The 14,425-nt window shown below is 36.1% G+C and overlaps 1 protein-coding gene across 1 annotated transcript in view; it reads right to left on the reverse strand.

Moving 5' to 3' along the window:
- The window catches only part of PPP1R9A (protein phosphatase 1 regulatory subunit 9A), a 266,168-nt gene that overhangs the window by 39,370 nt on the left and 212,373 nt on the right, over nt 1–14,425 (reverse strand). Inside the window, exons 9-12 of the mRNA XM_090287220.1 lie at nt 5,780–5,833; nt 2,639–2,868; nt 962–1,058; nt 686–857 (exon numbers count right to left, since the gene is read on the reverse strand). Of these exons, the coding sequence (XP_090143346.1) occupies nt 686–857; nt 962–1,058; nt 2,639–2,868; nt 5,780–5,833 (553 nt within the window). The remainder of the gene's footprint in view (nt 1–685; nt 858–961; nt 1,059–2,638; nt 2,869–5,779; nt 5,834–14,425) is intronic.

Here is a 14,425-nt window from a genome sequence, read left to right on the forward strand (position 1 = left end):
TTATATCCTCCTGTGTATTTATAATGATAAATTCTTACATATTTTCTAATTTGTATATGTACTATAGATATTCATTCATATATACACGTTTTATGTATGGGCGTGTATGTGTGCAAGAAAACTGGTGATTTATTTATGGCTGCTGTATGAAAGAAGGCAACCATTGAGATAGAAAATGTTTCCATTGTTTTGGTTTTTGGTCTTTGACAGAATAAAAGAATGAGAATTATATATAGGACAGCATGAGAGAAGCACACTTATACCAAACTTCTTAACTCAATGAATTCCAAGGGCTGGAAGCAGCTGGCCAGCCTTCTGATGTTATGAAAAACATCTTTACTCCAATGATTTCAAAAATGTTAAGGCCTTACTCATTAAAATACAAGTAGTGTAGCTCAATCTAGCTGAGATGAACTATTACTTTAAAGTAGATTAAGTCTATCAATGTTATGATGGTTTTAAAGTATTTGGCTTGCTTAAGTTGGATTCTGCTTCTTTACATCAAAGCATTTATTTTTGATATACGATAAGCGTTAAATGATGAATTCTTATTTGATAAACCTTTCCTTTCTTCCCATGACAGGAAGGCATTTTCAACTTTTAAATCTCTGGATAAGACAAAGAAGAATGTAAAGCCACATTTTACAGTCAATAAACATGATGTTTGTGAGGAGGTTAAACAAACCTTGACTCAGGCCATCTTGGCAAGACATCTGCTTGACATCCAAATTCTCCATGGTATCCCCTTTAGAGACTTCACCAAGAGATGTTCTTCTCTCAAAGATGTTGTTGTTATTATTAACTTGAGTCCCATTTTGCTTCAGAAGCCTGAACACCTCAGCTTCCAAATCTCTAATCTAAGAAAAAAAAAAATCCCTTTATAAAACTCTAAACCAGCACTGCTCTCCCAGTACCAGGCAAATCTATTGTATTATTAAGTGGCTTTGATCACATAACTCACCCGTACTTGTAGGCCTTGAACTTCCACAACATGAGCTTTTTCCAAATCTTCTATTTTCTTTCTTTCTGCTTCCTGTCTCTTGATGAAATCAAGTTCTCTTAAGAAGAAAATAATAGATCTGATTGCATCAAACTCTCGAGAAAATATATGGAAGATTTTTATCTCTTATCAGAACCAATAAACTGCACAGTGGGATAAAGACAGATATTTAAATAAATAAAATTCAATCACAGTTAGAGAAAAGGTATATAGTAATGAAAGCAAATAAAACATTTTAATGGCTCACAAAGAAAATAAAAGTGCTTTGATTCTATGTATTATGATTTTCATTTGTATCTCCTGATTCTAGAGCACCCATACATCTTTAGATAGGAGCTAATAAACTAATTAATGACTCACCTTGAGTAATTTAGTGGAGATAATTACATGCCAGGTAGATATAGTTCCATATGTACAAAGTAATATATCTAGTAAACTGAGGGAACTGAATGGTAAGAGATAATTATAAGATTGCTTCTTGCAAATGACAGTGGAAAAGGGCTGGGTGGGCCAGAAAAACAGCGGGGGGGGCTGTCACTTACACACCTGAGGATAATTGGGGAGAAGGAGAAATATCTCCACTTTGACAGCAAAACTTATTATAATTATAAAATTATTATTATTATAAAATTATTACATGAAATAGAGTTTGTTATGATATTTTTGGCAAGAAGAGTTAAAATAGTGTTGTGCTGAATTCACAGTTACAAAGAGCTGTTTCCCCTTTTCAAACAAACTTATTTTTAGATTATAATTTTCATTTTATTTTTTAATCAAACTCTGCAAATGACTTAAAATTCAGTGTGCTAAGAAGAGTTGTGTCAGCTTCCACCCATCTTTGTTAAACTTTGTTATTTTTATATTTTATTTACATAGCATTTTCTTTTAAATATTGAAAACTTTATTTCCATGATAGGGAATAACAGAGATACAATGAATCTTATATATATGCTTGGCTTCTAAGGCTCGGCATGGAAGACCAGAAGAGGTAATGAGTGGCATGACTTTTTATTGCTATAGTTAGCCAGATGTAACTGATGAAAAAAACCAGTAAAAATCTCCTTGGTCAGTCTCCCTGAAATTACACCAATATCCAACAGATGGAGGCAAAGCAGCATTAGCTGAGAAAGAGCTGCTGAAACTCAAGAGCAGAATGTGGTGATGGTCTCTCTTACTGCAGGGAAATGGCAGGGCATGGGGTCTTGCTTGTCAATATTTATACTGTCTTCTGTGGGAAAATTCAGCAATTACCAATGATAGGAACAGAGACAGAAACAGCCTCAGCAAGGCCCCGATTGCTGCTTTGCACGTAGCATACAGTCCTGCTTCTGAATTATAGGGATGTTTCAGAAAAGATAGAGATTCAAATGTTTTAACAGTTACTATCAATAAGTAATGATCAAAAAAAAAATTTCATGATGTACCTGGTTGCCAAAAACTGATAAAATAAACAAAATATAATCTCCTATGAAAAACACGGTAGCAGTGCTTTTTAAACTTAATGTCTATTTTTTGCTCTATGTTTCTTAGAGAGATAACTCTGAAGTCATCTTTTCTATTCCACTAGATATTTAAAAATTATTGGCTATAAACCTTTATATGCACACAGATATTCTTTAGCCATTAGAAGCTGCTTACTTTTGTTGAAAATCCTTAATCAATTTCTTTGCCTTGTTGTATTTCTTTTCCAAGGCCTGGTACTGGCTTTGAGTCTCTTTGAGATGTTCATTTACGGTGTGGCACAATGTTTGAGCCTCGATCCAGTAGCTCTCCAGCTTCAACATTCTTTCTTTATTCTCTTCTATATTCTGTTGGAGTTGAGTTTTCTCTAGTTCCCACCTCACTTTCTCATTTTCTGCTGCTTGCAGCTGGTTAAGAAAAATGTCAAGGCAAAGATAATATGGGTACTTTGGTACCAAAAATCCCTCCCATTTTTACAACATGTTTTTGATTAAATTCAATCGCTACATATACTCAATCACCAAACACCTCGAGAGGAGAGGAGCAAGTATTGTTTTCATTATTTCCTGAATTATAAAATGGAAGCCTTGAAAAAGAAAATGCTTCACCCAAGGTCACACAGCTGATAAATGACAAAATGTGGGTTTGACTCCAACTCCCACTATCTTTCTGTCACAGTATGTGCTGTGGAATTCTGTGAGCAGTAAAAAAATGTTTTAGATTTTGACGAACTCTAGCTAATGCATTCAACAGGTTTTCCTCTAGAGATTTTTAAAAATGTATGTAAAATGTATGTAAAAAGAGTTAACTGAAAAGAGAGGGAAAAGAGACAAGCATGGAGGAGAGAGTGGCAGAGCAGAGTGTGGCCTTATCGGTTCGCAGGGGGAGGGCTGTGGTGTCATCAGGTTAAAATGTGAATCCTAGCTCTGCCACTATAAGTCTTTTTTTTCATTTTATTTAATTTATTCTTTACATTATATTTTATATATTATATTATTACAGTTGTTCCAATTTCCCCCCCTTTGCTCCCCTCCACCGAGCACCCCCCACTCCCTCAGGCAATCCCTACACCATTGTTCATGTCCATGGGTCATGTGTATAAGTCCTTTGGCTATTCCATTCCCTATACTGTACTTTACATCCCCATGGCTATTCTGTGACTACCTATTTGCACTTCTTAATCCCCACCTCTTCACCAATTTATTTTTTTAATTAATTATTTTTTTCAATTACAGTTTACATTCAACATAATTCTGTGTTAGTTTCAGATGTACAGCAAAGTGGTTAGACAACTGTGAAATTTACAAATGCCTCCCCCTCAAGCTTCAGGCACCTATCTGGCCCCCACACACTTGGCCATCACTGTGCTGCTATTGTCCTTTAAACCTTGGGCAAGTAACTTAAGTTCTCTAACATCAGTGTGCTTGTAAGAGCTCCTTGAGCATAATCATAATCTGATACATGTTAGTTATTTTTGTTTTTATTCCTTTTGATAATATTATTACATTCTTTATATCAATGGAAATGAACATGGTTTGTAGTTTGTTATTTTGCTCAGTGTTTTGAGCCTTATAAACCCTATTCTTCATAAATATAAAAGATAGTAGAAGTAAAATTAATTTAAATCCTTCCAATGGAACAGAAAGGCAGCTTCTTGTGGTTTCTACTTTCAGGGACTGTTAGCAATAGAAAATGTACTAGTTCCACCCCCTCATTTCTACAGAAACTCAAGGCTGATCCTTTAGGTGAGGGGTCCAAGGTCATTTACTCACAATAATTATCTGCCCTTTAAACTAGTGCTTCATTTGTTTCACATGCCTTTTCTAAGTTTCAAAGGGATGCAGAGTCATTATAAACTATCAATTTTCAAAATTTAAGACATCCCTAAATTATACAGCATTCAGCAAATAAAATAATTGTTTTATGCATATTTTAAACTAAACATATTGCAAAACAGATTACAAAGTACACAGCAATCAAAAACATTTCAAAATAAAAAACTGTGTTAGTGACAAGGATATAGTCACAGTAAAGTAAGCTAATCTATGGATATTATATACCAATAAAATAATGAGAAAATACAAAATACTAATTTAGAGGATTTCTAAATTAAATGTTTAGATTAAAAAACATAAGCTTTGTCAAAGCACTTATAATCACAGGGGAATCTTTTCTCTAATTGTAACCAACAATTAAAAAAATACTTATATTCTTTCATTCTATGCCAAGAAACAATAGCAACTTAAAATGGGACTGGGGTTTTATTGCTTCTTTTATTAAGCAACGTTTTGCACTTAAGTCATTTATTTACCAACCGCTGCTAATTTAAAATTATTATTCACAGAGCTTGGCTGATACCATGAAAGACATATAGACATGTTTTGACTAAAGAACTACAGAGTTATTAGCTGGGAATACCATTTAACCAAAATAGCCTTGCGAATTCATCTCCATTTAAAACACATGGAAAACCTAAAACAAGTGTTCAATGTGAACAGGAAAACAGATTGTTAGTGGTGGGGAAGGAATTATGTCTTAATTTTTAAAAGACCATAAAAACAATAAAGAATATTGTATTAAAAGTAATTCAAAAGATAGTTTTAAATCTCTGAAATCACATATTTGATAAAACTGGACACAATTTTAGGAATTGACAAGTACCTTAAAACTCACTAATTAAAAATGCCCTTTTGAATCTTGTATTATATAGAAACTAAAAATACATAAAACCCTTCATCATGACCTGTTTTTCCCCACACATTTAAATAATGTGAACTAAATGACTAAAATTTTCTGGTAACATTTGGCACCTACAGCAATTATTCACATATTATATTAAATTTCATGATATTTAATTTTAGAAATTGGAATTTTTCTATACAAAATAATATGCTATGTTAAAATACATTGTTTCTGATGAATAAGTAAAAAATAAATTATTAAGCCTATTTATAATAAGATAAAGAGAAAGAGATATAATATAATAACTTGTGCCTAAGGAATTAGTGGTCAAAATGTAATTCGGATGTGTGAACTATTAAAAATAAATATATACTTTTGGGGGGAAGCTTGGAGGGAATCACATATGTGTAAATATGTAAATATGTATTTTAAAAATATTGTGCAATTTTCCATAAAGGGGTGCATGGTCCTGTTGGCAGGCTTCTCTATGCATCTAACAGTAGAAATAAATCTGGCATTTGCATTCTTTCAAATGTACGCAAAGGAACAAATCCTTTATTCCTAGAGCTGAATTTATTCATAACCTCTGAAATTTAAAAAGTACTGCTCAAACACCATGTATTGATTGGTGCTTACCTTGGTCTTCAATTTTTGAATCTCTGCTTCTGTAACTGCATGTTTGATTTGCAACTGAAAATTGAAAAGAAAGAAAAATCGGAACTAAGAAACTGTATCTATATTTTTCAAGTCCCAGCCACTAAAAGAATATCGTGTTACACAGCAGAAAGCCTAGGAAAGTGTTGCAATGCAGCAGGTTGTAAATTAAAATGTCTAGTGTGTAAAATGACTCACTAGGTGCAAAGTAATTAAACGCAGGGTGTACAGCCCACACTCCCTAACATCGGATTAAGTTACATATTTAATTACTCAGGGATCAAAGGGGAAAAAAGACTCTTTAAATTTATTTCATTTTTTATTTTTTTTGCCCTCTCTGCAGCTCTTCCTTTATGATTTGAGTGCCAAGAAATTGTTTTCTTGCCGTCCTGTCGATTGAAGCTTAAGCAGGCAAGTCCGGCTAGCGGCAGCGTGAAAAGATTCGATTCCGAACCTGGAAGGAAGGTGGCGCTGTGGTACCGCGGGTCACTAGGCTGAGCAGCTCTTTACAGCTCCGGCTGCTGTGAAGGGGGAGCCGGGGATGATGCAGTTTCGCGGCGAAATCTGCATTTTATTTTTTAATGTAAGAAAGATCTAGATTCCTATCCTCCAAAATACCTACCTATGTTGAGAACCCGGGTCCCCAAAAGCTACAGCTACAGTTCATTAACACGAGAGCCCCCCATTTACATTTGTTTTGCTTCTCTCCTCCCTCCACTTGTTTTATCTGTGAAGGAGAGAGAAAACGAAATATTCATATCCTCCGGAAATAAATAAAGACACCAACATATATGGTAAACAATATAGGGATTGACAGTCTCTTCTCTGAAATCCTTGGGGCCAGATGATTTTGGAATTCAGAATTCTCTCGGTTTTCGAAAGGTAGAAAGACGCGTTTTTCTAAGTTGCATTTTACCCAAGGCAGCATGGGTGGAGGCGCTCTCTAATCAAACCCACGGATGTTTCTGCACATGACTATTTCATCTAACTGAAGTATATAGAAATTGTAAATGATCTCCTGTCAGCTTTAGTCAGCTTGACCTGCAAGTGAGTTTGCCACACAATTATTTTAGAAATCTGTTTTCAGACCATTTTGGATTTAGGATTGAACAAGAGGGACTGGAAACTTCTAATATTACTGTAATCAGATAAGTCTAAGGTTTTCTTATCAGAAAAAGTGAGTCGGCTGATGGCAGGTTAGAAACGTGAAACTTTGGAGATCACGACGCCTCAGAAGCTTTAGCTCTCTCTCTGGTTTGTAATCTGCATCTCCTTGTTTTGACCTGGCTACCCAGGGAAAGAAGTCAGAATCCAGCACCCTTAGGTGCTGGTGAATAAAAGCTCAGACCTGAGGGCCCCCAGGATCCTTGCAAAGTGCTCCCTCCTTGATGATTTCAGGGCTCCTGTTCTGCTTCAAGCCCCGGGGTCCACGCTGCTTCAGCTCTGATATTGCTCCACCTCCCGAGGGTGATCATGACACTGGTTTAAATTTGTTTCTGTCTTGCTCACACCACTTTTCTGGCCCATGTGGCTCTTTTGACCCTCCCTGATTCCTAGGGGCTTCTGTGCGCTCACAGTCTCTGCAGAGGAAGCAATCCCAACTAGATGACTCATTTGGGACCTGGCAAGTCCAGGCAACCCAACCTGACAAGCTTGAGTGGCCGCACTACTGCAGAATCGCCCATCCTCACACTTCAGGACTCACTTTGGAGATGGAAAAACAAGGCTCATAGCCGAAAACCGACCTGGGCTAGCTCTAACAGGGAACTGCTGTTAAAACCAGGATTTAGATAGACCCTGGATCTTTTGGCTCCTGATCCAGTGCCACTTTCCTTAGAAAATAAGGATTGATTCAGCAGACATTTATTAAAGAGCTGTTACATGTAAGAGGATGTAAAAATAACTTTTTCTTTCTAATAAATATCAGTGTTAATCTACCCTCCCAATATCTATTAATAAACTAAAATGGCAAAAGTACTCAGATATTAGAAAAGATACATTACTTATATATAAACATAAATATATATATATGCGATGCACATGCACACACATATATAGCTATAAGGAATTATTTTCTATAGAGATCTTGTACTTCAGTGTGAATAACTTGGGCACCCAATCAGTCCACATACCTAGGGGATTTTGCAGAATCTGCAATTATTATTGACAAGGAGATCAACTCCTTTTTCTTTCTACCATGTGCCATGCGTAAAGACTACAGCAGGTCCCCAATGTCCATTTTGTCACTGAAAGTTGTTTCATTATAATGTTGATGAGATACCAAACTTAACTGTTGTTTTCATCAGATATCCTGGCGTAAAATTGGTTTAATTATAAATCCTCTCACTCCAGTTACAAGAACATATCTACAAACTAAATTCATCTCAGGCCTATCATGTACTAGCTATATGGTGTTGGAAAATAACTTAACCTTTCTTACCTTCACTTTCCTCTCCTGTAGAATGCAGTTCCTCATAGGTCTTAACCTTTCTTATTGGAAGATTAAATGAGATAACCCATATAAAGTTTTTAGCATAGTGACTACCAGAGAATCAGTCTTCTATAAAGTTAGCCAAGATTAAGAAAGAATGATCAGAAGAACTCAAATATGATTACCTCTCAGTTAAAAGTGATTACTGCTGTAAAATGTCACACCTGAAATAAAGCAAACACCTCTGGTTCTATTTGAATAGTAGCAAAAAACCAAAAAGGCAGATTTTACAATGAACACTATGGGGAAGTGCCAGATTTTATTTTCTCAGTGGTTAAGTCCCTCTAGGATAACCAACTATCCAGCATGCAACTTGCTGAGACTTTGGATTTTCTTTGCTCAATTACTGTGGCCTCTGGCAAGTTGCTTCTCTGGGTCCTAGTTTCCCATATGAGAAGTGAGAGAGCTGGATAGGACAAACTACAAGGTTGTGGAAGCACTACAGGTGTGACATTTATGCAATGGAGAGCACAGAGATGGTTGTCATGGTTGCAGTCTAGAAATTCTTGTCCAAAGCCAGCCTTTTCAGCCCTCTGAATGCATATGCCAGATTAATCTTCTGCTGTGTGGGACAAACCTAGGTAAAATCGCCCAACAGACACTTCTGTCTTCAGTTACCCCACCCCTCCTATCTCACCGAAATGGGTAACAGAAGAGAGCTGAACTCAGGAGAAGAACACTGTTAATAAGCTTGCAGGGTTCCTAAGTACAGCCCAGCTCTTCAGATACAGGAAGGCAGAATGGAGTGTGTAAAAATCAGACGTTATTCAGAAGATGCACAAAAGTTTTCGTGCAAAGTATTCTTAGTACTTCATAAGGTCTAAAGTTATAAGTATGTGATTATTTTAATCCTGTATGGACTGAAAACAACTTTCTAGAAATTCATCACTGTTAACAGGAAAATAAAGCAACTGAACTGTTTCATTTTATGGAGAAAGAAATTGTGTCTCAGTAGCTTCAGTTGCAGAGCTTATAAGCGTCAAAGCCAGGTTTTATACATTTCAGTCCACGGTTTTTTCCACTAACACTACGTTTCTGGCATGACCTTTTATCGTTTTTATCATCTCCTTTAGCATTGCAAACGAGGCTGTGAGGGCAGTGAGCCAGACTCTGTTCATCTCACTGCTCACATGGGGAAAGGGGCTCAGGGAAGTTACGTGGCTTCTTCAAGTTCCCATAGATGCAGGTGGTCAGGTGCCCCCACCCCTGTTCTTCCCTTCACCATGCACTTCATCTGAACCAGCTCTGGGATGCGTTTTTCATTTCAACCTCACATAAACCCCAAGGCATATGTCATGGTTGTCACCTCCCAGATGAGAAAGTATTACTCCGACTGGAAACCAGGGACACTGAATACAAACTGGTGCTCAGCCAGCTGCTGTTATTACTTACAGAAATCTGGAAGAAATACCTGCCTCATTATTCAACCAGCATTTACTGAATGAGACTATGTGCCAGGTGCTGTGCTAGTCACTCAGGATACAAGAACGTGACACTGACTCTATCTTCACGACACGTACTACAGGGAGATTAATAAACACCACCTCCTGAGAGAAGTTTCCAGGTCACCCAGAGAGAAACAACAGGGGAACCTGCTCTTAGATGGCCCAATTAGTCTATTATTCCTATAACCCAGTCACGTGACCTTAGGCTTTGGCCTTTTTGTCACAACTCCCACTGCGGACCCTACTTTCCAGACCAAGTCGGCACAACGGGCCGAGATATCTCCACAAGGAAGAGAAAATTACTCTTCGAAGAGGTAAAGCAACTCGACGAGAGAAGCACAGTTGGTAAAAGGTTGTTTTCTTATTCTAGAGCAGTTCTTCCACATGTTCAATAACCTCTCCAGAGTACAGGTCTAAGGGCTCGCCTGCCGCCCCAAGTCTGGTCATGCTGACTCATTACAGGCAGAGGAGGTCAACAGGATTGGTTAACAGGAACAGAACATGAAAAACCTGCTGGAACTCACAGCCTTCAGAGAATCTAGGACTGGAGGAAAGAATTGGGAAGGGGGGAGGTAAGTAAAATCTCAGGTCAGTGTGTTTGAACGTGTAAAACCAATCTCTTTAATCTCTTTGTCATCTTGAACATAAATGCTATAGAGATCCACCCCAGGATTACTGAACAAATAAACATTCTCATTTACAGTAGCTCTCGTGTAACGTTCTGCATGTGTACCTGCTGGGTATAGTTTCTGTTTATTTCTCTCAGCAAGATGAATACAGAACATGTGCTCATATCACTGAATCAATATAATCCAAATATAACTGCACGAGAAACAGAAACATCCTTATAAACTAACATAAATAATAAGACTGAACTTTTGCATTGTCTTTTCCTTATCCTGTGGAAGCATGGGAAGCTTTTTTTTTTTTTTTTTTTTTTTTTAAGTGAAAAGTATCTTCACAGGAAAGATTTTAGGATAGCTCGTAGTAGAGACTTTACAATCACATAAGAGCAACATTCTCTGCTCTTACTTTAGAAGGGCAAAATAATAAATGCTATACTTTGTGAAGGCATTTCAGTCTTGGAATTAAAATTTTCACAATTATTCTTGTGATTATTTGGAGTCGGTCTTATCCTTGACAGTGTAAGCTCCACAAAAGAAGGAATCAGAGCTGTTTCTGCCTCTACTTTGGTGCTGTTAAAATTCTCCTCAAAGCTTTACATATGGAACCTATCTTTACATGAACAAAACTGTTATTCTCAGGGAATAGTTTATGCAAAATTCACTGAAACCGGCTGACAATCCAATCTGAATGACAACACTAATTGCAGCACATGTAGCAAGAGGTGAGATGTTCCAACAAGGTCACTCTCTAAGTAGGAACTCATCAGTTGGTGATTAATGGTGAAGGTGCTGGATGTAGGTGACAGCCTGTAATTACAGTCCCTTTTGAAACAAATATTTGTTTACTGCTGGGTAAGTAACATTTTATAGCTTCTTTACATGTTAATGCAAAGCTCCACAAAGAAAACTTTGTTTTACTGTTTAAATTCATTCATACCTTTTTTAGATTATTTTTGTACATTCATTATGACTTAAGTAAAATAATGCATTTTTTTACACTTGACTTTTTCCCTTAAGATAAACATAGAACTGTCTTTATGGGGAGCTAATGGCCCTGACTGCTGAGGAGGAGGGGAGGACCGGAAACACTGGGCAGTCTGTTTAAACACCTGGTCCACAGTTTCTGATTCAGCCTCTTCCTACTTCTCACTAAATCTGCAACAGAATCACAGGAAAAGAAAAAGAAAAAGAGTCACAACCAAATGGACACTAAAACTAAAAACCACTGTTAGTAAAATATGAAGAAGTCATGAAATTGAATCAAGAAAAACCAATCCAAGCTCTACTCCAAAGACCAAGATGCCACCCTCACCGACTGCTCTAGCTCTCAAGTCTGTTCAATGGGAAAGTCGGGCAACCTCTCCTGCCTTTCCCAGGAGCTGTCCTCAGATGAGGCCCCCCAGATCTCTCAGTGTCCGTAGTCATTCAGAGGCGACGATTAGAATAGAGTAAGATTGCAGAAAGTTGGCCACTAGTGCCGCGTTGCATACTTTTAGCTGCAGACCCCAAAGTTGAGCAATACAGACAGGGGTGGTCGTAGTAGTTGCTTTGATAGGAGGAAATAATCTTTTTTCCCCCTTTAACTTAGAAAACAAGTGGTGAGATATGGAAATCTCTCCCTTTAGTAGAGAGAACTGGACTAGGTTACTAGACTGGAAGCCAGACACACAGATATGCCTTCCTCTTGCAGGTCTAGGAAGGGGATTCATAATCACAAAAGTGGATAATTGCTGACGAACATCAAATACAAAAAGGCTTTGTCTCATTTCATGGTAAACAAAGGAGAAATAGGCAGCTGATACCTTCAGATCAAGGTAAAAAGAGTATCAACTTGAAAACTCAAATTAGTAAACCTGTGAAAATGATGTATTCTATAGTAAAAAGATCTTTTAAGGTAACTATGAAATACCAGGATGTAGAGAAAGTGAAGAAGCATGAGAAATGGATGATGAGTAAGGAAACTAAAAACATAATAAAGAATTAAGTCATCTTAGAGGTGTTGAAGAGCATCAATGGATTTGAAGTCAAAAGAATATTTAATTCTTCAGAAAGTGGAATCACTGATATGAGAGGACACACTTGAGAACAATCGCAGACATCGAAACAATGGAAAATGAAATAAAGCATGAAAAAGATAATAATGACCCTGTTTCTTTTTTATTTTTTTATTTTTTTTATTTTTAATGACCCTGTTTCTAAAGAAAGAAACAAAACCAGAGTAAGGTGAAACTGAGTAAGCTGAGAGTATATTGTTGTACATATTTTATAAAGCTAACTGAGAGCAAAAAACGTGGCAATTAAATTTTAACAAACATTAAGCAATAAATTTAAATTGTTAGATTTTCTTAGGTTCCAAAATAGTATTTTTTAAATCTAAAATTAAAAAAAGTGCTTCAGTAAGGTTTATGTTAAAAGTAGGCATACACATATACACTAGTGTGTTTATTCAGAAACTACAAACAAAAGTAGCAGATTATTAACATCTGACAAGGGATACTTACAAATCTTTAAGTCATATTTTATGTGCTTTCAACATGACATTAAAATAAGCTGTTAGATACAAAATATTATAATGAGGTGTAATTTTACTAAATGGTTCTGTTTATTAAATAGTAAAAGTTAATAAGGATACAGAGGGTATAAAACACATATCACTTTTTTCACAAATACCCATATTGATCTAAAATAAAAACACTACCTTAAAAAATCAAAACTTGTAAAAAACTACTATCTGACCACAATGTAAGAAACATTAAGTGCAAAAAAATTACAAACTAAGAACTGTTTCCTCAATTATTCAAGTCAAAGAGTAAATGAAAATAGTAAAAATTAAAAATATGGACTATCTGCAAAATGATAACAAGAATGCCCATTTAAACTAAAATAAAAGATGTAGGCAAAGACCTAATCAGAGAGATTCATAGTTTTAAGTGCTTTTGTATTTAGAAAATAAGTATTACAATAAGTTGTTTAATGAAAGAAGTTAAAAGAAATTAAACATTTCTAATGATAACAGGATGATGGGATTAATTTTAAGAAGAAGGTAGAGATAAATTAGTTAGGAGTTAGTTAGGAGAAAACTTCCAGTTTAGTACAACATGGCAAACTAAAAAAAGGTATTTATTGCCTCTCCTGAATTCAACTTCAAAGATGACAAAAAAGAAAAAAAGGAGCACAAATGGGCTTCAGAGTCTCATTCATCAATTCAGAAAAAAAGCTTGTGAGAAACTCTAAGACAGAACACAGATGTTTCTAGATGTTTGGGGGAAAAATGAGGATCTGAAATAGGAAAACGTCAGCAATCAGGAATGGGAGTCAGCAATCTAATCAATCTATAATTTTTCACAGGTGACCCAAGTAAACCTACAGCTGGAGGTAAATCAGGGCCAATCAATTGCGATGCCCTGAAGTTTGGATAATCCTGGCCACTGCATTAATCTTCAATTCCCTGTGGTGAGGTAGCAGCACCAGAACAATGGGGAATTAACATCAGGGCAGCACTGCCATCCCATTCACGTTGGAAAGAAGTGTAGGTGAGTGGAAACTATTCATTTTATAAAAGGCATACCTATAAATATATTTAAAACTCCTGAAATACAAAATAAATAAAATTGGAGAGAAGAGGTAGATAAGAGTATGTGGTGGCTATAATCCTGTTAAATGGTTACAACATAGCTATTGATCTGTTTTCTTTATTCATGGGAGAGTATAACTTAAGGCTGAGTCAAAGTTACTCAGGGGAAATCTCTAGAAAAGTAGAAAAGATGTTTAACTTTTAAGTAGCAGGTGAAAATTTTCTCTAATGAAAAGTAGGTAAAAGATGAAAAAACAATAAGCATGAAAATTGTAAATTATAAAGTAAGTCAGCAGATTGAAGTTCTAATATTAAAGTTACCAAAGTAAATGTAAATGGGTTAAATTCACCAATTAATTGACAAAGACTATCAGGGTGATACAAAGGCAAGATTCAGAAACAGGTTGACAAAATAAAACACATTTAAATAAAAGGATATGGTATGGTTAAAAACGAATATAAAATATAGACAATAGATGCTGTGAAGCAAAT

The sequence above is a fragment of the Furipterus horrens genome, unplaced genomic scaffold (genome assembly GCF_987537825.1).
Source record: "Furipterus horrens unplaced genomic scaffold, mFurHor1.1.pri manual_scaffold_9, whole genome shotgun sequence".
In the NCBI taxonomy this organism is placed as follows: Eukaryota; Metazoa; Chordata; class Mammalia; order Chiroptera; family Furipteridae; genus Furipterus; species Furipterus horrens.